General features: G+C 39.9%; 2 protein-coding genes and 1 long non-coding RNA gene across 3 annotated transcripts; all 3 read right to left on the reverse strand.

The window, feature by feature from the left end:
• Positions 1–931: 931 nt before the first annotated feature.
• LOC108617576 (uncharacterized) lies at positions 932–1,530 on the reverse strand. Its single transcript, XM_018013400.2, has 2 exons — positions 1,356–1,530; positions 932–1,294 (listed from the first exon to the last, which is right to left on the reverse strand). Exons 1-2 carry the CDS (start codon positions 1,417–1,419, stop codon positions 1,170–1,172), a joined length of 189 nt encoding a protein of 62 aa, XP_017868889.1. The 5' UTR covers positions 1,420–1,530; the 3' UTR covers positions 932–1,169.
• Positions 1,531–5,517: 3,987 nt separating this feature from the next.
• Positions 5,518–7,370, reverse strand: LOC149268355 (uncharacterized). The gene is made up of 2 exons (XR_016270222.1): positions 6,717–7,370; positions 5,518–6,082 (listed from the first exon to the last, which is right to left on the reverse strand). It is a non-coding gene; the product is annotated as an uncharacterized LOC149268355 (long non-coding RNA).
• Positions 7,371–7,442: 72 nt separating this feature from the next.
• Positions 7,443–10,036, reverse strand: Act57B (Actin 57B). Its single transcript, XM_018012782.2, has 2 exons — positions 9,877–10,036; positions 7,443–8,993 (listed from the first exon to the last, which is right to left on the reverse strand). The coding sequence occupies exons 1-2, from the start codon at positions 9,914–9,916 to the stop codon at positions 7,903–7,905; spliced, it is 1,131 nt and encodes a 376-aa protein (XP_017868271.1). The 5' UTR covers positions 9,917–10,036; the 3' UTR covers positions 7,443–7,902.
• Between the last annotated feature and the right edge of the window lie 11,437 nt (positions 10,037–21,473).

Here is a 21,473-nt window from a genome sequence, read left to right on the forward strand (position 1 = left end):
ACGTGGAGGCGAGGAGGTGTAGATAGGTGTGAGTGTGTGTGTGTGTCTATATACTCACATGTGTGTGAGTGTGTGTGTGTGTGTGTGGTGTTCGCCTGTGCAGTTACACCTTGCTGGCAGGCATTCAAAACACAACCACAGACTCATAAATAATATTCATAAAAAAGTAACAAACGAGAGCTGGTTAGGGCAGCACCGACTGCAGAATACTCGCTCAAAGTTTGGAGAAAATTAAATTTATAGGGCATATTATATAGAATTTATAAAAATAGTAGTGCTTAAACCTCTTAGTCTGAACTTAAATGCATAGTGACCCCTTGACAAATCAGCTCTTTTCTAAAGTCGTACTTCTATATGCCTGATAGTTTTATTGAGTAGTAATACCTATGCTTATAAGTTAAAATTTCAAGCCTGTAGCCTCTAAAGAATCATAATAATAAGGCAGAAGCAGATCTACAAAGCTTAAAATTTAAATACTTATTCTAGTTATCTTACTTCCTCCACGCCCCATTAGGCGCTGGCAAAAGATTCGAATACCTTCTTCTACCTGCTAATTTCCAAATCTCTCGCTAAATGTTCGCAACTAAAATGCTCACATTGGAAGAGCTTGGGCGAGCATTCAAAAGGCGACAATAGCTTGAGTGCGAGTTTTTTTTTGCTAGGGTTAGTTCAGAGTTGTGTGTGGGTGTGCGTGTGTGTGTGTGAAAGCTGTTAAATTTTGTTTACATTTTGTTTACTCAACGACGCGGAAAACTAGTGAAACACACAGCGAGACAGAGACAGAGAGAGAGTGAGAGTGAGGGAGTGAGAGAGTGAGAGCCTCGCGCCTGGTGAGCATGTTATAAACTATTTGAAGTCACACCTGACTGAGAATTTGTTACCCTTTTCGCATACCCTGTAGCAAGTTGAAGCGAGAGGGGGTGCGCCGGCATTGAGGGTATTTGATTTTAATTAAATTTCCGAAACTTTGTCACAATTTGTGTCTTTCGCTAGTTTCGTTCTCCCGCCTCTGTCCGTTTGCCCGCTCACATGAGGCGCGCGCGCGCTGTGCTTGGGCTCTGCGCCTAATTGGCAGGTGTGAGCGGGGCGAGCGCGACAGGTGCGGCTGCTGATGACTTTTCCGCTGATTCCGAATAGCTTCAATCTACATCCACAGGCATCAAGGCCGGCTAGACCTCGTCGTGGTAGTACTGCTTCAAGCGAAAGGACTCCGGCTGCCCCAGCTCCTGCCATGGCTCGGTGAGGCTGTTCAGCTGCTGCAGCAGCTGCGGCGAGCGAGCCAGGTGAGTGCGCTCTGCAAGGGCAAAGCTGTAGCTTAGATCTAATTTAATTCTAGTTAATCGCTGTGCACTTGCCCAATTCGCTGCTAATGTAGTTAATGGTGGCATTCGTCTGCCATTCATCGTCGGCGAAGGGCATTTTGCTAAAATCAAAGTCGGAAATTTTCTCAGCGATGTGAATTTTGAATTTGGTTTGGCCTAAATGATTTGTTTGAGCCAGAGCAGGGCCCGACTCGATTCGAATCGAATCGAATTGAATGGAATTTCTAGGTCGACTCGATTGACGCGCAATTGGACCAATTATTACGCCCGATTTAATAAACTCAATGGGGCTCTTAGCTGCTCTAAGTGCGTGCTAATCGAAGGAAAAAAAACTTACAGAACAGGGAAGACAGAGAGAGAGAGAGTGAGAGAGAGAGAGTGAGCGAGGGGGAGTGAGCGGGATGCTGCGTGTCTATAAAATTGTTAAGCACATCAAACGAAATTGATGACAATTGAAGCTGCTGCGTCCTTTTCCTTCTCTCAGACAGACAGACAGAAGTTCTTCCTCTTCGTCTTCTTCTGCTTCTACTGCTTCTACTGCTTCGCCTCCCCTCATTCACGCTAACTGCGGAAGCAGGAAACGCGCCGCAAATTGCAAAGTTTGAGCTGCGACTGTTGTCGCTTTGTTGAAGTCTTTTTGCCAAATTAATTTTATTTCTTATATATCTATAAAGAGAGATATACATACATATATACATACAGATATTTTTTTGATCTGCCAAGCCTGGAAATTGAGGACAATTTTCTTTTCACTTTTCGCATTTCCTATGATTAGGCGACGATTATAATAAATGCGAATTTCCTCGGCCATTTCCGCAGCTGCGGCTATGAATTCAGCCAGCTGCTTTGGGCACTTTGCCGTCAGCTTTTGGCTGGGGGCGTGGCCGGTGGGCTGTGTGGTGAATAAGTGAAGATGAATTGAGAATATTATATATTGGCATCACTGGGGAAAGTAAACAGAGAAATACGGGTACTCTAGACTCGTCTGATTGAAGGCTCTTATCATTATCATTTTGGCATCAATCGGATTTAATTTATGTGTATCTAACCCGATTTCCAAAAGCGATACCTTTTCTGAAACGGTTTGATTCAGAGTATTAGCTTTTGTTCAAGAATATTCTGTGACTTTTCAAGTTTAGGAGAAATGCTCAGAATTTCGAATAAATCTTGTAAATTTATAAACAGATTTGCTCAGTAGAATAGAAACTATGAGTAGGAATTTAAATTTTCTTAGATCTTATGACGTTTAAACGATTAAAAAAATAGAATAATTATAATAATAATAATAAATAATAATAAAAAGTGTATGCATATAATGAAGATACTAAAGTCTCTATGAGACACATCTTAAAGATGTAAGATATTCGGTTAAGCAAACTGTGTATACAAAAGACACGAAAGTATCATCGGGATACAAAAGTAGATATTGAATTATAGTTGTAGACATTTTCCTAAATTCTAAAAACAGTCACGGTATGTTAAATAGATACAAATATATCTTAGTATGTGTGTGCTGTGAGTATACCAGCTAGGAATTCGGAATGAGTAATTATTAGTCAGTTAATTTCAACTGTTTACAGAGGACTGCCTGTCCTGTTATTCTGGTATATTCGCCGTTACGCGAATCAAGCTGCGTGTTTATTGGGCTGGCTGTCAACACACATGAATTCATAATTCGATGAGCGTGGCCATTTTGCTGAGCAGATTTTCTGGCTGACTGCGGCTCCATTCGACTGCAATGCAAATGTCAAAGTGGCTTTGCCAATGCCAGTGTCCTTCAAAGGACAGACCGCCAGACAGGCAGACAGGCAGACAGACAGGCAGAAAATACCAACCTCAAAACTCAAGTGGAAAACACTTGAATAAAAAACAAATACACACGTTTCACACATATCTCTTTCTCTCTCTCTCTCTCTCTCTCTTTCTCTCATTGTGTGAACTGCAGTGCCATTTGTGACAAATTAGCAACAATTTAGAGTTAAATCAGGCGCATAATTATTTTTCCACACACATGTCTCTTTCTCTATCTGGTGTGCATAGGCAGGTATTAGCACACTGCTTGAAAAGGTGTCATATGTGTGTCTGTTATTGTGTGTGTGGTAAGCAGGGTACAATGCATGTGTGTGTGTGGGACTTTCAACTGGCAATTGTTGCCAAATTGTCGCCTTTCGTGCGTCCTTTCGGCTTATTTAAATGTCGCCTCGAGCTGTTAAATAGACTAATTTGTGGGCAATGCATGCGTGATAATGAACGGACTTATCACACACAGACACACACACACACACACACACACACACACAGATAGATACACACTTGAATGTGAAGTGTACTTAAGTGTAATTTTGGTCGAAACTAAGGCTAAGTTGCTCTGAATGCCTAGACTCTAGAGTAGACGGCTTAAGATCTAGGCCAGGTCGAGGCATTCGAGTGCGCAAACCAACATTCAAATGCCATAAAATAACAACCCCTCTGACTGTGTGTGTGTGTGTGTGTGTGTGTGCAGGTCTAGTCGATTAGAGTCAATTAGCGCGCGATTATAATAGCATTCAGCAAGGCGGGGGGTGGGGGCTGGAGTTGGGGGTTGAGCGGGGCATCGCCAGGGGGTTGCAGTGCGCCGCTTGGCTTTAAAGTCATTGAAGAAATTTGCACATAAATTGCGTAAAGTGCAATTCTTTTCAGCCCTAACACGTCTACCCACACACACACACACACACTCACATCAGAAGGGGTGCATCAATGGGGGTGATTGGCATTTGTCTACGTTTCTGTGTGGCAGTTCGCAGTTGAATGGCTTTCGCTCTTTCACTTTTTATTTGGTCAGCGCACATTGTCAGCCCAATTTCACACACACACACACACTCACACACACCGAGAGCAGAAATGCAATCAAATGTGACGCGTTTTTATTATTCCAGCGAATCTCGCACAGCAATTTGGAGTGGGCACAAAATTTAAATCAATCAAATTAAATCGCCTTGTTCGCACAATTTTATGCAGTTCATATATACATATATATTGTGCATATACATATATACGTTCGCCTAAAATGATGAATTGAAAGGGGTTTTTCTTTGCAGCTTGTAAATATAAACGTCAAGCGCTCGAGCAGAAATTTTATATGAAATTTGTAATGCTACAAACGATCTAACGAATCACTGAGCCAATGCAAAATGCATTTCCATAATTATAGATTTACCAACTCACAGCTAATTAGGCGAGGAATCAACCAAGTTAAGCTTAATTGTGAAGTTGTCTTAGCAGAAATTGGCAGAAAACTCTTGAACTTGTGAAATAGTTTAGGTTTTCCATTTAATAAAATTAAAGAATCAAATTCTAAATCATCTTGACTTATCAATTTTTTAGCTAGTTTAGTTTGGCATGAATAATTGTTGATTACAAATAGCTAAATAATTAATAATATATAATGTAATACATTTTTCGCTGTTAGCTGAAGAAATGGTACAAGTAAAAAATGGTAATAATACTACAAATAAATTTAAAACATTTTTATAGATAGTTTTATAGATAAATAAAATATGTGAAAGACGGAATTAAATACAAAATTAAAATATTTATTTCATAATTTTATTTATATTTATTTTATTTTTATTTTTAATCAATTATTCAAAATAAAATATATTTTTTAGGAATTTATTTGTATAGATTATTTATGTATTTAGGTTTATCAAAGAACCTTTCGCTTGTCTTACGCCTTTTCATTCTCCAGGCTAGAGCTTCTCGCCAACTCCGATCAACGACAATATACTTCTAAGCCGCATTAAACTCTAAACACTTGGAAATATTTAATTTTGTGAAAAAGTTTTTCAAGTTTGGAGCGCACTTTGAATACGCTTGAGTGAATTCAAGTTCAGGTTTGCGCTCTTCCCTTACTTTTTCAGTTTTTTCGGTGGCATCGATAATAATTGAAGTGAATAACAATGTGTGTGCGTGTGTGTGTGTGCGAGTGTGTGCGTATGTGTGCATGAGGCGGTCGCAAAAGCTTCTTGAGGAGAAGTTCTCATTGTGCTTTGTGCCAGCTCTAATTGACCATATGGGTTGTTCCGCTGCCTACTTGAAAACTGTTGAGCGCGTTATTTGTCTGGATATTATTTATTATTCGATTTGAAAATCGAATTTGAATGGATCGGCAAAAAAAAAGAAAGAAATAAAGCTCGAATAAAATGTGAAAATTGCATTATTTACGACATTATTCGTTATGCGCCTCGGCTTTTTATTGTGTGCGTGTTTATTTTTGTTTTTGTGCAAATTGATTAGTGGGCTGAACTTGATGGGGTTGTTGTTGCCCTGCCTCTGCCTCTGCCTCTGGCTCTGGCTCTGGCTCTGGCTGGACTTCTAGGGGCTGGCTCTGACTTCGATAGACGACATTCGACATTCGACTTTTGGGCTTTGTTGTGCACTGCGCTGTAAAGTGATTCGCTTGAGAACGAACTCTCTGCCCGTCTACCGAGTCCTGGGCTTGGGCCATCATCAATCGGCTGCTGCTGGCTCTCTGCCAGCTCTTGGCCACCATTTATTAACCAGAAAAGCCGCCAGATGCAGCATTTTCATGAATGAAACTCTGCGTCTCTATCCACTGCAAATGTTGACAAATTATTTCGTGTGCCCGTTGCAACTGCAATTAGCGTTTGATTATCGCCGCGTCTTGCACCTGAAGATTGATCGCGCTGCCAGCGCATGCCAGCCGAGTTGCTAATTTGTCTCTGCATCTCGAGCATTATATGGTCGGCAATTTGTTTTATCTGTTTGAGTAATTGATGATGAGCTGTGTTTAGAGTCTGATGGGGTATGCTAGGCGTATCCTGGGGTTTTGCTGTTACTAAGGAATTCTTTAAGCAAGCTTTCAATGAACCGTTAGAAAATTCTGATAAGATATGTTTTAAGTTATCGTAGAGTTTTTTCTACACTTTCTGAGCTGTTTGCAACATATTTCTTAGAGTCTTCAAGCCGCATCTGGTATATTTACAGACTTCAAGTATTTCAAGTTTCGTATGATATTTATGCCTTTTGTACTTAGTAGTTCCTTTAACATACCTATGAAGGCTCTTAACACTTTTTGTCAGTCAGCTGAACTAGCCATACTTTAAATATTATGTTACGGTCTCTTCATTGTCTATAGGGTATAATTCTAAGTCTCCCACAGGTTATTTTCATTTCTTACCCAATAAATTTCGAAGCAATTTTGTATTATTATTTTTTTAATGCTAATGACATCTTCTCTTATATTCTCTCAATATACTAAACTATTCTTCTTTACAGGGTTTTTGTACAAGCTACCTAATTCTGTCCATCTGTTCCTAAATCTTAACACAGTTCACTTATGTTCGCTCTGCTCATACCCAACATCTTCTATAAAATCTCACTCAAACTACTTACAGGGTATTCTCGATAGTTGCCCAACTCTTTCATCTGTTTCTAATTCCACAGATTTCGTCTCTCATAATTTTTCAATTACTCAGCTCTTCTAGTTGCTCAACATGTTTTGTCAATTAGCAACCAGCTTACAGGGTATTTCGTACATATCTCTAGCCCTGTGCCACATTTCCATCAAACGAATTTTCGAATCGCTTTGATCTTCAATGGTCCAAGTTTTCCTATGTTCGGTAGGCAACTGCGTCAGGGCCTATCGAGTTACTGCTTGGGCGAGAAGCATTTTCGTGCATAAACAAAATTTTTTTAGTTCTCTTCTTCTCTTTCTCTCTTGCTCTCGATATGCTTTGGAATGCCTCTATTTCTAGCTAAAAATATCCAAAAAAATATTTTCGGTATTTCGAATACACATTTTCTGTTTTCAAAAATATTTTTGGCATGCCAGAAAGCTCGCCGAAAAACCGAGGGAAATATGAAACGCCGTTGGCTGGAAGTGAAAAGCTCCAAAGCTTTTTCAAAACGGATCATAGGAAAATCGGAATTTTGATGGACCCAGACATTCTCGAGAAGATCAGAGAGATGACAAGAAGACGGAGCTCGCAGAGCTGTCGAATGTATGAATCGAATGATCGATCGATCGATCGATCGAACTGAATCCCCTTTGACCCACACGCCCAACCCTACCGAACCCCACCCGAAGCAACCACAAAAACCCTTTGTTTTAGAAAAAAATTAAATCTAAAAAATCGTTTTTATTTATAAATAATTATAAATTTCTTTTAATTAATTAAAATTACATTCATGCGATCATTTTATATTTCGTAACAATTGGACCCCACAAACCACATTGAGGATGTTGTGTTCTATACAAAAAATTTAAGAGAGAGTTGACATATCTTAATAAAACAATCGGATGGTTAACATTGATGAAAACACACAGAGAATAGTTAAACAATTAAATGGGGTTTCGTTTTCATTTAGATAAGTGTTCAGTCAGTACAAAAAATAATCGGGAACCAAAGGATGACGCATTGGTTAAATGACATTCGGCAACATCTCAGATGGTAAATAGATGTTGATTTGTTGTTGTTGTTGTTGTGTATGCAGCATAGCCAGAGCCACAGCCAGGCATAGAAGTAGGCAGAGATGGCTAAGGCGATGCTGGCATGGAGGGGGTGTGGCAAGTAAATGCTTAGAAGCACTTGCGGTGGACAATGCCGGGGCCGGACTCGTCGTATTCCTCCTTGGAGATCCACATCTGCTGGAAGGTAGACAGGGAAGCAAGGATGGAGCCACCGATCCATACGGAGTATTTGCGCTCTGGGGGAGCAATGATCTTGATCTTGATGGTGGATGGGGCCAGGGAGGTGATTTCCTTCTGCATACGATCGGCAATACCGGGGTACATGGTGGTGCCACCAGACATGACAATGTTGGCATACAGATCCTTACGGATATCCACATCGCACTTCATGATGGAGTTGTAGACGGTCTCGTGGATACCGCACGATTCCATACCCAAGAACGAGGGCTGGAACAGAGACTCGGGGCAACGGAAACGCTCATTGCCGATGGTGATCACCTGACCGTCGGGAAGTTCATAAGACTTCTCCAGGGAGGTGGAGGCAGCAGCGGTGGCCATCTCCTGCTCGAAGTCCAGGGCAACATAGCACAGCTTCTCCTTGATGTCGCGAACGATTTCACGCTCAGCGGTGGTGGTGAAAGAGTAGCCACGCTCGGTGAGGATCTTCATCAGGTAGTCGGTCAAATCGCGACCAGCCAAGTCCAGACGGAGGATGGCATGGGGCAGGGCATAACCTTCATAGATGGGGACGGTGTGGGAGACACCATCACCGGAATCCAGAACGATACCGGTGGTACGGCCGGAGGCGTACAGGGAGAGCACAGCCTGGATGGCGACGTACATAGCTGGCGAGTTGAAGGTCTCAAACATGATCTGTGTCATCTTCTCACGGTTAGCCTTGGGGTTCAGGGGGGCTTCAGTCAGCAGGACTGGGTGCTCCTCGGGGGCAACACGCAGCTCGTTGTAGAAGGTGTGATGCCAGATCTTCTCCATATCATCCCAGTTGGTGATGATACCGTGCTCAATGGGGTATTTCAGGGTGAGGATACCTCTCTTGGACTGAGCCTCATCACCGACGTACGAGTCCTTCTGGCCCATACCGACCATCACACCCTGATGGCGTGGACGACCGACAATGGAGGGGAAGACGGCACGGGGTGCGTCATCACCGGCGAAACCGGCCTTGCACATGCCGGAGCCTGCATAGCAAAGACAGAAGCCCAAACGTTAGCCAAAAGGAACTACGAATCGAAACGGAGCGACCCTAAGTCGCCATACTACGTGGATAAATGGCACAGACTCACGGCAAGTGAGTGAAATTCTAAGCGATCTAATTTTTGGGGCTGTGACTCATCAGCCGAGAATTTCAGAAATTCTATGTGGATGAATCTTTGAGTGTGGGAGAATCTATACAAATTTTGAATAATATTCTTTAAGAACTATTTCGAGAAATTTGTTGATATGTTCTCTGTGATAAGAGTCTATCGATTTGATCTAAAGATTCTTTGCGAAATGTATATCAAATTTTAACTTTGACAAATCTTTGGAAAATTAGATTTCCAGAGGAAACTTTGTGGGGGATTCTTTAGAGAAAACTTAGGGAAATTGAGATTCTTTGATATATTGCTCTTTCTATTCTTGAAAACCTAAATATAGATTATTTGTGCTTGGATAAAACCTTGAGGAAATATCATTGGAGAAATGTCTGGAATGTAGATTCTTCTATGAAGATATGAAGATATATCTTCTATTTAGATTTATGAAGATATATTTGATATCTCTTCCTTCCATGCTTGGAAATCTAGGTAGGGAATGTTGATACATATGTTGCACAGCGAACAATGTGAAGAAATCTTTGGAAATTTCCAGTGGGAAAAAACTTAAGGAGGCTCTTTAGAAGATTGAATTGGATTGGAATTACTTTTTCAAATATTTCATTTGATAATTAGATTTTTTTGTTGCACTTTTGATCACTGCACTGGCATTATCCTTGACATTAGTTAATCCACATTTAATGTATAATCCATGTCTATCCATTAGTTTTTATTCTCTTTCTCTTTTCTTTTCCCTTGGTATACGCACCATTGTCAACGACCAAAGCAGCAACCTCATCGTCACACATTTTGTCTGGGTTTGGTTTGTTTTACGGTACCACGGGTGAATTTAAATCAAGAAATACGGCAATGTGTACGCTTTGGAACACAACTGACTGACTAACGTATCCCCGCGTTGGTACTCGGATTTTATACCAGGCAGCACGGATTTCTTGCCATCCAAGAAAATTGAACATCGTCACAGTTGCCGCTCGCTCGCCCCCGCCGCCCGCCGCCCGCCGCTGTCGATGCCAGCAGCCCATGCCAGCATGAACTAATACCACCATCAAAAAGAACACATCACACTCACACATACACACACATACATACACACCTACAAGTGCAGACACTGCTCATGGATATCTGCCCACCTTCGACAACGGCAACAGCAGCGGCGGCGCCTAAAAATAGATCCTTCAGCATAAGGGGGGCCGCCTTTGGACAATGCTGCCGTCGCTCGAGTGGGAGCGAGAGAGCGCGAGGGCGCAAGCATCGTACAAAAGCAGTTCGGCATGATCGAGCGTGCAGTTGGCAATCGCCTAGCAGCAAGCAGCAATCGGCAATCGGACAATCGGGCGTCGGGCGTCGGCGCCTTCGTCTTCGTGTTGCTCGCGAAGCAATCATCGCTACGTGCGCAGAGTCCAAAAGTGCCGTATAAGGCAAGGCTGCTGCTCCAGCGATCTCGCTCTCGCGCTCTCACGCTCTCAGCCAGCGTCGTGTGGGTGTGTGAGCGTACGAGAGCGCCTATGCGCCGTTATTGTATTTAGTTGTTGTTGCTTTGCCTTTCTGCTTTGCATATGCTTTCTTTCGTTTGTTCGATTTTTGTTCGTTTTGTTTTTAGGTCGTGGGGAGATTTAGAAAATTAAATTTGTTTGCCTCGCTCCCAATTATGCGGCCTCCTCCTCTCTCCCTCCCTCTATCTTCCTCTCTCTCGCTCCTTCGCTCGGGCAGCCACTGCTTGGCTTTCATAACTTTTCGTGTTTTTCGTATGTCGTAATAAATTCATTTTCTATTTTCGATATTTCACATCTCAATCGGGCGCTGCTCGTCGCTCGCTGCTCGCAGCTCGAATCTCTCGCACGTTTGCACCTTCAATGAAATTCCACGGTTCGCACTTCTATTTTTGGTCATATTCTCTCAACTGATTCGCCGGCCACGCCCCCTCTCGCTGCCGCTCTTATCCACCCACCACACCTGTGTAACTAGCATAATTCAAGTAACTAAACTGTTTATTTACAATTTACATTCGCTCGGCTGGGGGCCGTTCACATTGCAGGGTATCCATTTAAATTGGGTTTATGCTTTATTTTTAGAGGCAACTAAGTGGGGCATGTTTACGTTTTATGGCATACTCTCTTTATGTTCCAACATTATGTTGGAAACATCTCACACACACACACACACAGAAGAGTATACACACATGTATATGTATATAAATTGGCTGTTGTTAGAGTAAGAGAATAAAGAGATTTATGTCGTTAATAGGAACAGGCGAGGCCATATGCTTTTATTAGACATATCCATAGATATATATTTCATACATATATGACATACATAGTTACACATACATATACACATATTCATATACATGTATATGTATGTGAGTATGATGGGGCTTAGACCTGGCCGCTTTGCCATGACTAATCCATGGACATTTTCGATTTCGAATTCAGTTTTTATTTTTTTCTCAATTATATTTTCGATTTGCCAAAAACTTGTTTTTCTTTTCTTCAATTTCTATTTCTATTTAGATTTGTTGTTCCCTCTGACTATATTTAACTCTGCTGCCAGCAGACAAACACTCTGCTTCTATCTTCTATCTGCTTCTTCTTAGCCATTTCCTTTCGATTCCATAAATACTATGACGTTGAACCTGTAACGAATTCTCTACACACTAACTAATCTAATAACTGTTCTAATGATCTGACTCTGTGAACTGAAGTTTGATAAAGCCTACAAAATCAATCCTTACTCAGGTCCAGGATCTAAAGTTACTGTTTATATTCATTTATTTTTTCTGTATAGCTATATATCCAAATATGTATATGTGCTATATCCCAGCTTTGAAAATAGTTTCCTATAGTATAAATAATATAATTTTTGGATATTCAACAACTACTTCAATTACATTTAAGACTATTTTCATTCATAAATTCTATAAATTTTCAATACAATTGTCATCATTTTATTTCTCATGTCAGTTTCCCAGGGTATTTAAGTTCCAGCTACCATAACTCCACCCTCTCAGCCCTTGGCCAGCTACCTTTTAAGACAACAGTAAATAAAATGTTTCCAAATGAACAATCAAAACTCGCGCCATAATCGCAATCAAATCGCATCAAACCCAGCAGAGACCACCAAACGCCTCGAGGCGCCCCTTTGGCAGTTGTCGTTTGTGTTATGAAAATACGAATGAAGCCAAATACAAATCCGAATCCAAATCAAAATCAAATTGCAAATACATAGATTGTATAAATGGCCAAATCAAATTTTAATATAAAACCCAGTGAATTGTGCACGCCGGGTCGAAGAACGAATTTTAATAATGAGTCCGAACTGAGCCGAGCCCAGCTCGAGCTCGAGCTTGTTGTTGTTTTAGTGCACGTGCCTCAAATTGCCAACACTAAAGGGATTCATTTGTGAATTATCCAATGCCCGTTTGAATGTCCCCAAAAAGCGAGTCGAGCGAGCGAGTGAGCGAGCTCTACGTTCCTAAGTAAACAATCATACGGGGGTAGACAAAGAGCGAGAGAGAGAGAGGGAGAGAGAGAGCTACGTCTGTCTGTCTGGCCTGGCCTCGCTTGGGTATGGGAATCAACGAAAACAAATTGCAATTGAGCCTGTAACGGTGACAAAGTGGCCACCACATCACATAGACCAGGCATGGGGGTGGGCAGATGGCTAGATGGGTAGAGGAGGGGGCAGAGGCAGTGACAGGGGCAGGGGCAGGGGCAGGGGCAAGGGGACAGACGCTGCGCTGCGCATTTGACAGGCCAAGCGGAATGCACACAGACGACGCCCAGAGCCAAGGCAACAAGCGTGGCTACATGGCTACAGTCGCAACATGATGATGATATGATGATCGTCGTAATGAAGTTGCCAATGAAGTTGTTGGGCTGCCTCGAACCCTTAAGCCTACAATGATTTCGACTTTGCGGAATTTTTATTAAGTTGCCAATTTGGCAGCTACTTTCAGCTTGTTGACAGAGTTCATCAAAGTGGCGAGTGTGTGAGTGTGTGTGTGTGTGTGTGTGGGTGGGCAAGTATATATATGTGTGTGTGTGTGTGTGTGTGAATTAATTTCAAATTAGTTTTTGGCCACGAGCCGCAACGCATTATTGGATTTAGACATCCCCCGACCCGAGAAATCGGTTTGTGCGTGTGAAACAAACAATTGCAAATTGATTTGCTGAAGTGTTGTCCAGTTCGCGCCGTCGAAGGGGTTTACCACAATGCCCTATTATAGCCATTAATTGAGCTAATTCACCAATTGTTGACCAGCTGCAGCATCAGCCTCAGCAGCAGCAGCTGCAGCTGCATAATTTGGGCAGCTAATTTCAGTTTGTGGAAAAATCAGGTCAGATTCCGATTCCGAATTAGAATATGCTGCCTACGTGCATTTGTGTTAATGTGTGAGGGAACAGAAAGAGACAGGGAGAGAGAGATGGAGTGAGAGAGAGAGAGTGGGAGGGCGAGAGGGTGAAAACTCTATCGAATCGGGAAATTGAGTGCATGCACTGCCTGCATGGAGCTAAATCTATATATAGAAACTTAAGACAAGAAAACTTGAACTGGAAATTAAAAACGTAAGAGTGCCTCAGTTGGGTGTGTTCGACTTGTAGATACCCTTACTTTTGAGCTGTGTTGCTAGACTGAACTATCTGCTTCTTCCTTTCTACTCTATGCCAGGGGTTGTGTTAAGGGAAATTAAGGAAAATTAATTTTCAAATGAGTTAAGTTTGATTGGCTAATCAAACAGAGAATTATAATAACAGTGAAAGGCTTTGAGGGATATTTTACAAAATTGAGCTTCATCAGAGGAATATTAAGGAAATGGAATAAGCTACATATGAAAATCATTTCCTATCTGTATATTCATATGGTATACCGAAATAATTTCAAGTTCCTAGCTCATGTGGTACGTGAGATCGTTGAGTTCATACGAACTTGTTGCCTTGATCAAGAATACATATACTTTATATAATCTCCTCTTCTGGCTGTTACATAGATTTAAAAAAAATCAGCATACCTTGAATTCCCATTTTAAATGGGCTCAGAGCATGCAAATACTTTTAATTATATGTACAAAATTATATGTTTATGTAGCATTATACATATAGATGCCATATCTCTAACTTCCTTCCAATGATTTCTCTATGCATATATCGCATTTCATTTCGAATCAAACATTTTCCATTTGCGAGACAAATTTTTGAGTCATATTTGGATTCACGTGCTGCTTGCAGTAATTTTTGAAAGCAGACAAGTGTCCACATACATATACATATACATATACATATAGAATTCTGATCTATAAGTATAGCCTATGCCTATATGTAGTTCGCATATATTTGCAGACTCGATATCTATATAATCTATAACCTGTATAGAGAAAAATGCGCTCGAAATACATTCAGATATGCGCTACAATTCGCATTCTATAACAATTCTATGTCTATATATATATATATATATATATATATATATATATATATATATATATGTATATGTATAATATCTGTACGCCTCCAGCATGAAGAAAAAATATTCAAGAACAGAAAACAGAATACGAAATAGAGAACATACAAAATATATATATAAACAAAATGAAAGAACATACAAAAAATATATATAAAGAAAATGAAAGGCAGAGAGAAAGAGCGAGAGAGAAGAAATACTGACAAAAAAAACTTTGAAATAATTTGATGGCAAACTGTATAGAGATACAATTATGCACACTTCTATAGATACAGTCGATTAGAGTGGACCTGATTTGTGCTAACAAAGATATATATAATGTTGGTGCTTGAGTATATTTTAAGAACACCTAGTTTGTAGTCGCATATTAGTTGATTGTTGAATGTTTGCTATTGGCTAAACAAACATTCCATTCGGTTTTTCACTCTGCTGCAATCATAGCAAAGTAAGAATTAACCTGTTGTCGCTCTCAAAGTTAGCTGATGATGGAATAAATTAAATGAGAGAGACAGGCAACAATAAATATTTAGTTTTCTTTTTTATTATATTAATCAATACTCTCAATTTTCTTTCTTTCTTCTTAAATGAAAAACAAAAATTATTTTAATAGAAAAAAAAAAACACACATTTAGCAAATAAAAATAAGTTTCAATATCTAACAATATAAAAAAAAAACCTTAAAATATATATTTCCTATGTAGATATATCTAGTTCCATTACACCCTGACTTTTATTAGATTTGCTAAAATGTAATGTATTAAGATTTTCCATGCCTTAGATTTGATGAGGAACTATATCAAATACTTAAATTTCAATTTTAGTTTTTCGGATTGTCTGCTTTGGTTCACCCAAATCGCTTTACTCTGAGCACTCGCTCTTGCCCCATGCCACAGGCAATGGAAATAAATGACGCGGACATTTATGGTGCGCGCTAAAACAGATTTTTTCCGAGTTAGCTAAATACATATACGAAATGCTGTTCAATAATTTGTTTCTATATTTTGTTGTTGTTGTTGTTGCTGCTGCTGCTGTTTTGGCGCTGGTTTCATTTCGTGTTGAAGATTTTATTTTTAACATTGTTATTTTATATACACAAACAGCAAGCGCATAGAGAGAGAGAGAGAGAGAGAGAGAGAGCAAGAGAGAGGGAGATATATTGGAAGGAGATATAGAAATATGTGTATATATAATGAAAAATAGCGCCAACGCTTTCATCATCGACCAAACGGGCCAGATCAGCTGTATGTCATCAATATGCGATATATCTAGAGAATGAATCGAAAGAGCAGCAGCTAGATATATAGATAGATGGACAGATAGATATATAGGTATGTACAGGGTATGTATGTAATGTGTAAGTGAATAAATGGGCATTTTGGCTAGTCGAATCGGAAGTTCTCTATGCCAGCAGCAGCAGCAGCAGCCGCCGCAGCCGCAGCAGCTGCTTCTCGCCTTGGGGCTTCCGTTGGGGCCATCCACTCGGACTCGGACTCGGTGGTTTTTTGACAATTTCTATATATAGCCCCGCAGAGTCAAGAGTTGCTCTTCCTCTTCCTCTTCGTCTTCTATTTTTTTCTTGTCTCGTTTCTCGTTTTTTTGTGGAACACTTGTCGCTGTCTGTAGTAGCTGTGCTAGCCCAATGCTCGCCCCGATCCCTTGCACAGTTGCACAAATAAATTTTAAGGCATTTTAATTCGCGTCACAAGTTTTCAAGTTCAATTCAATTGGACTTTGACTCGGCTATGCACTTGGCTTGCATTGCATGAATGCCTCACCCAGCTGGCAGGCATCACCCACAGTTTTTTATTTTTGTAGCAGCCTCTGCTGCATTTTCTCCTTATATGGGCTGCGGCACTCGCTCATCTCTGGTATTCTTAAGCGCATGATTCACGTTTGGCTTTCCCATCTTCCTTCCCATCACTCAATCAGCGGGCGGGCTAATAATAAGTGCACATTAGTTCTGAAGTGCAGCAGTCCGCAGTCCGCAGTCCGCATTCGAGATTCCGCACTCCGCATGCACTTCTCCTTCTTCTTCTTCTGCGTCCTTCGCATGGCTCATTTACAGTTTGACAGCTGCCAGCAAACATTTTCGATATTGAATTCAGATTATTAATGCATGTGGCAAAGCTTTCAAACAGGTGCCGCTTCTCTAGCAAAGCTTTTAGGCTAAAGCTTTTTTAGACTGTTTCTCGTCTGTTAACTGCTTGCCTCAACTGCTTGCTATCGAAGGGTATATAAGCATCTGGTTTTCATTCAGCCACTATATGTATAATCTTATATAATTAAGACATGATAGGGTTCGAAACCCAAAGAAATATCAACGGAGACATAATTACCCTTTAATCAATAATATAATATGTATCATAATAGATTAATTCTTTTGCTAATTGGTAGCCCGAAAAGTTGCTCCATTTGAAAATCGGAACAAAACTACTCGGGTTATGATTAGTTAATGTGAAAGACATGCGTAATTTTTTTCTATTCAATTTTATTTCCGTCAGAAAATGAAAATGGCTTATCGGAAATGATATACAGTATCATTAAGCTGAATAGCATGGAATTAGAGGCGTATGCAATACGACTTTATAATCAATTTTAATTCATTTAGGGTTTTGCCTGGAAAGCTGCGTTAGCTATAACTATGAATAAGCCCAATGGAACTTTGCGGCAAAAATGTGAAGGTAAACTAATATAAATATATTCACATTTATCAACTGCTTATATTTTTTTATGATTTTTCTATACCATTCCAGATCTATCATGCCATCAATTATGATATTTTAGCAGATATTGCCTTTGAACAACGAATAGAAAAACGTGATGACTACGAGTATTCCAAGGGACTACGAAGCATACCTAACTTGAATGCTACCTGTAAAGTCTACACCATAGATATATATTTACTTATAGTCTCCTGTTTAGCTAGTATGTAGTAGTATATATAACCTATCTGTAAGCCTAGTAACTCAACTACGCTCAACTTATCTAAAAATCTGTCAAAAATCAATCGAAAAAGAATTTCCATACATCGAAAATTAGCTTTAAGTCTTTAATGTACTAAAAACTAGCTTTAAAATACATATGGTACTTATATTTCCCCAAAATACGTTAAATAAAGAAAAATTAAATAAATTAAAAGAAATGTGTTTTTATTTTGTAGTTTGATTTTTCTTTGCATACTTTTAGGCATATCATTAAATGTGCTCATAAAAATAAATGTGGCATACTTTTGGATGCAACTGATTTTCGCTGGCCCATTTCACTCTTAGCGAATTTCCACTCTAGAGCCAGGCAAAACAGCAAGTCACAGTTGGTAGACAAACAAATAAATTTTGCTCAGTGCAAGATTATGATTATTGCATACCTTCGGTGGCAGCAGCTATTGTTGTCAAAGCATTGAATTTGTACCTTAATTCCACTCAAGTACCAGGGGAACAGAAGTTTGCAGAAAGTTGATGAAAAAATATTTTTTCAGTGTAAAATTATTGATTGCATACTTTTAGGCATTAAATTTATTCGCTTGGCGAATATTCGTGTAGCATACTTTAGGGGCTCGCTAATATGCGCTGGCCTTTTGTATTATTTATAGCAAATTTCCACTCGTTTACCAGGCGAACAGAAGCTCGCAGAAGGATACAGAAAATTGTCAAAAATCTCTGCATGCCATTTTGATGATATGCACTTTTGGTCTGCAGCAATTATGTGCCCTGCAAGTCGAATTTTAATGTAAAACCCCTAAAAATACCAGGCGAGCAGAGGAGAGCAGCAGCTCGACAGAAATTCTTTGAAAATTTTAGTTTCAAGGTCAACCAATTGAGCGCACTGCAATGAGACTCTAGGCGATTTCAAGGTCATTCGGTGACAGTTTCATGTTGTATGGGCAGCAGAGTGCTGAGCCAATGGCGTGGCCTGAGAAAAAGGTGCGTGCATATTAGTGAGCATTGCCTGCGCATTCGCGAGAAGAAATGCTTAGAGATCATAAACTCAGTTGCATATCATAACAATATCGGCAGCTTAGTTTACCATATCGAGTCCAGTTTAAACGTAAAACACCTAAAAATACCAGGCGAGCAGCGTAGGGCAGCAGCTCGACATAAATTCTTGAAGAGAGAGTTTTTACAAAAATGAGTTTCAAGGTCAACCAATCGAGTGCATTGCCATGACGTTCTAAACGATTTCAAGGTAATTCGGTGAGAGAGTTTCACTGTATTATGTATGGCAGGGGCGATTAGCCAATCACATGGCCTGAGGAAAAGGTGAGCATTGCCTGCGCATTCGCGACAAGAAATGCTTAGAGATCATAAACTCAGTATATCATAACATTATCAGCAGCATATATATATATATATTTATATATATTTGCTGTATCAGGTCCAATTGTAACGTAAAACCCCGAAAAGTACCAGGCGAGCAGCGTAGTGCAGCAGCTCGACATAAACTCTTTGAATGGGAGTTTTTATAGAAATTAGTTTCAAGGTCAACCAATTGAGCGCACTGCAATGAGACTCTAGACGATTTGAAGGTCATTCGGTGAGAGTTTCATGTTGTATGGGCAGCAGCAGTGCTGAGCCAATGGCGTGGCTGGAGAAAAGCCGCAAGCATATTAGTGAGCATTACTTGCGCATTTGGGTAGAGAAATGCTAAGAGATCATAAACTCTGTTGCATATCATAACATTTTGGCTATGTCCAGCAGTATATATTTGCCCTCTCCAGTCAAATTTAAATGTAAAACAACTAAAAACACCAGGCGAGCAGCAAAACGTAGCAGCTGGACATAAATTCTTCGAGAGAAGGTTTTTACAGAAATTAGTTTCAAGAGCATGCAATTGAGTGCATTGCTATGGCACTCTAAACGGTTTCAAGGCCATTCGGTGAGAGAGTTTCGATGTTTTATATACGGCAGAAACGATTAGCCAATGGCGTGGCCTCAAAAAAAGGTGCGTGCATATTAGTGAGCATTACTGGTGCATTTATGACTAGAAATGCTCAGAGATCTTAGACTCAGTTGCCTTTTGATATGGTCGCTGTTTTATGGGCAGCAGCAGCGCTCAGCCAATGGCATGGCCTGAAAAAAAGGTGCGTGCATATTAGTGAGCATTACTGGCGCATCAGTAAGAGAAAGAGTATAAACGAGTAAGTTTATTAGTAATATTTGTTGGAAGCTTAATGCACTGCTTGCTTCTGCAAGCAGTTTAGCATGTATGTGCTTTATTAAATGGACTATGACTCATAGATGGCGCCACTTACTATACACTTACTATCATTGGCTTCAAAACGAACATTTTTAAATTGAAATTTAAATGTAAATATATATTATTATTTTATATTTGATAGAAGGGAGCTCAACAAAGAGTGGAATATATTCAATATTATATTTAATATATATGCTTGCAGCTTTGCCTTTGCCTGAGCTATTTATATAGGTGCTGAGCTAAGTAATTGCCATTTAATAAAACTAACAATATAGTAGTTTAAACCAGCATTTGTTTCCATTTATTATTTTTCACTCTGGCCGTGCACTAATCAAATATGAAATAAATTACTTTGAAACGTTTGCAATTGCCTTGAAATAAGTAAACCAACTGCAACCCCTGCTGGACATGAAATTCTGTTTCTAGACACGATTCCCTATTTCACTTATTTCCCCTGATAGTTGGCTGCGCTATAAAATAGGTACGTATATATATATAGGGTATAGTTTTGCATTTAAAGCGTTTCCTAGCGAGATTTGTATACCCGTTTAGCAAGTGAGAAACGGGGTATATTGGTTTTACACTCGCTTCTCTAACCTTTGATCTCTCTGTATAGAAAATAGAAACTGAATACAGTTTTACGAGCAGTCCAGCTATGCCGTTGACTAACATTTTATTGTGGGCGTGGGAAATGGGGAAAGGAACTAAATTCCCTATTATATGCCATGAGCGTGTATCAAGCAGTCAGCTATGCCCCGCTAGTCTCTCCAAAGATATTGTGCGTGTGATAAGCACACAGAGCGTAATTGCTGGCAATTATCATTGTGCAGCTCCTGTTTGCCATTGTTAAAGCAGGCAAACACACACTAACACACACACACACACACACATGTGTATAGATATATGTGTGAGATATGGTATTTGTCTAGTATATGCGAGTTGTTTGGGCCGTGCTTGCATTTTAATTGTGCGCGGCGTTAATCAATTATAATTCATACATTATTTTATAACATTCCTAGTTGGGCATAGGCTCTGTCTCTCTCTCTCTCTCTCTTTCATGGCTGCAGCTCTTGTTCCTTGTTCAATTATGTGTCATTATGCGCCTTTTGTTTGTTGTGCATTTAGTCCTTTTTAATTGCATTTAATTGCCGCTTGTCAGCATTTTCAATTTGTTTATGCTCCTTTCGAGTGCTTCGCAGCCTTTTCGTTTTCCTTTTCCTCTTCGTTTTCTGATTATTAATTTAGTCATTAATGAGTTTTCGACAGCTGATTAACACAGCTGATACGCGTTCTCATAGAGTGACAGCTCAAAATGCAAGAGCGAGGGAGACTTATTAAGTTCTCACACTTCACACAAGACGTTCTTGCTTAGAGTTTAGGGAAAAGGCCGAGTTCCTTTTCCCTGATTACTAATTACTGATTTAATGCTGATTTTGGCCAATACAACATGGCCAGAAATGCAAAGCTGCCAAATGAAAGGTAAGGTATGTCAACCGAATATTGTGAGATTTCAATATTCAGTCAGGTAAGATCTTGAAACTATTTCCAGTTTGATTTACTTTTCTCCCTCCCCAAAAAACGTATCCCGATTCGATGTGAGCTAAAACTTGTTTATTTATTTGTATTTTGTGCTAATATGCAAGAGGGATTAGGATGTTGTTTTATACATACATATTATTCATCATTCATTATTCA

Source organism: Drosophila arizonae, chromosome 5 (assembly GCF_054131065.1).
Source record: "Drosophila arizonae isolate 15081-1271.41 chromosome 5, UAZ_ARI_1.0, whole genome shotgun sequence".
NCBI lineage: Eukaryota > Metazoa > Arthropoda > Insecta > Diptera > Drosophilidae > Drosophila > Drosophila arizonae.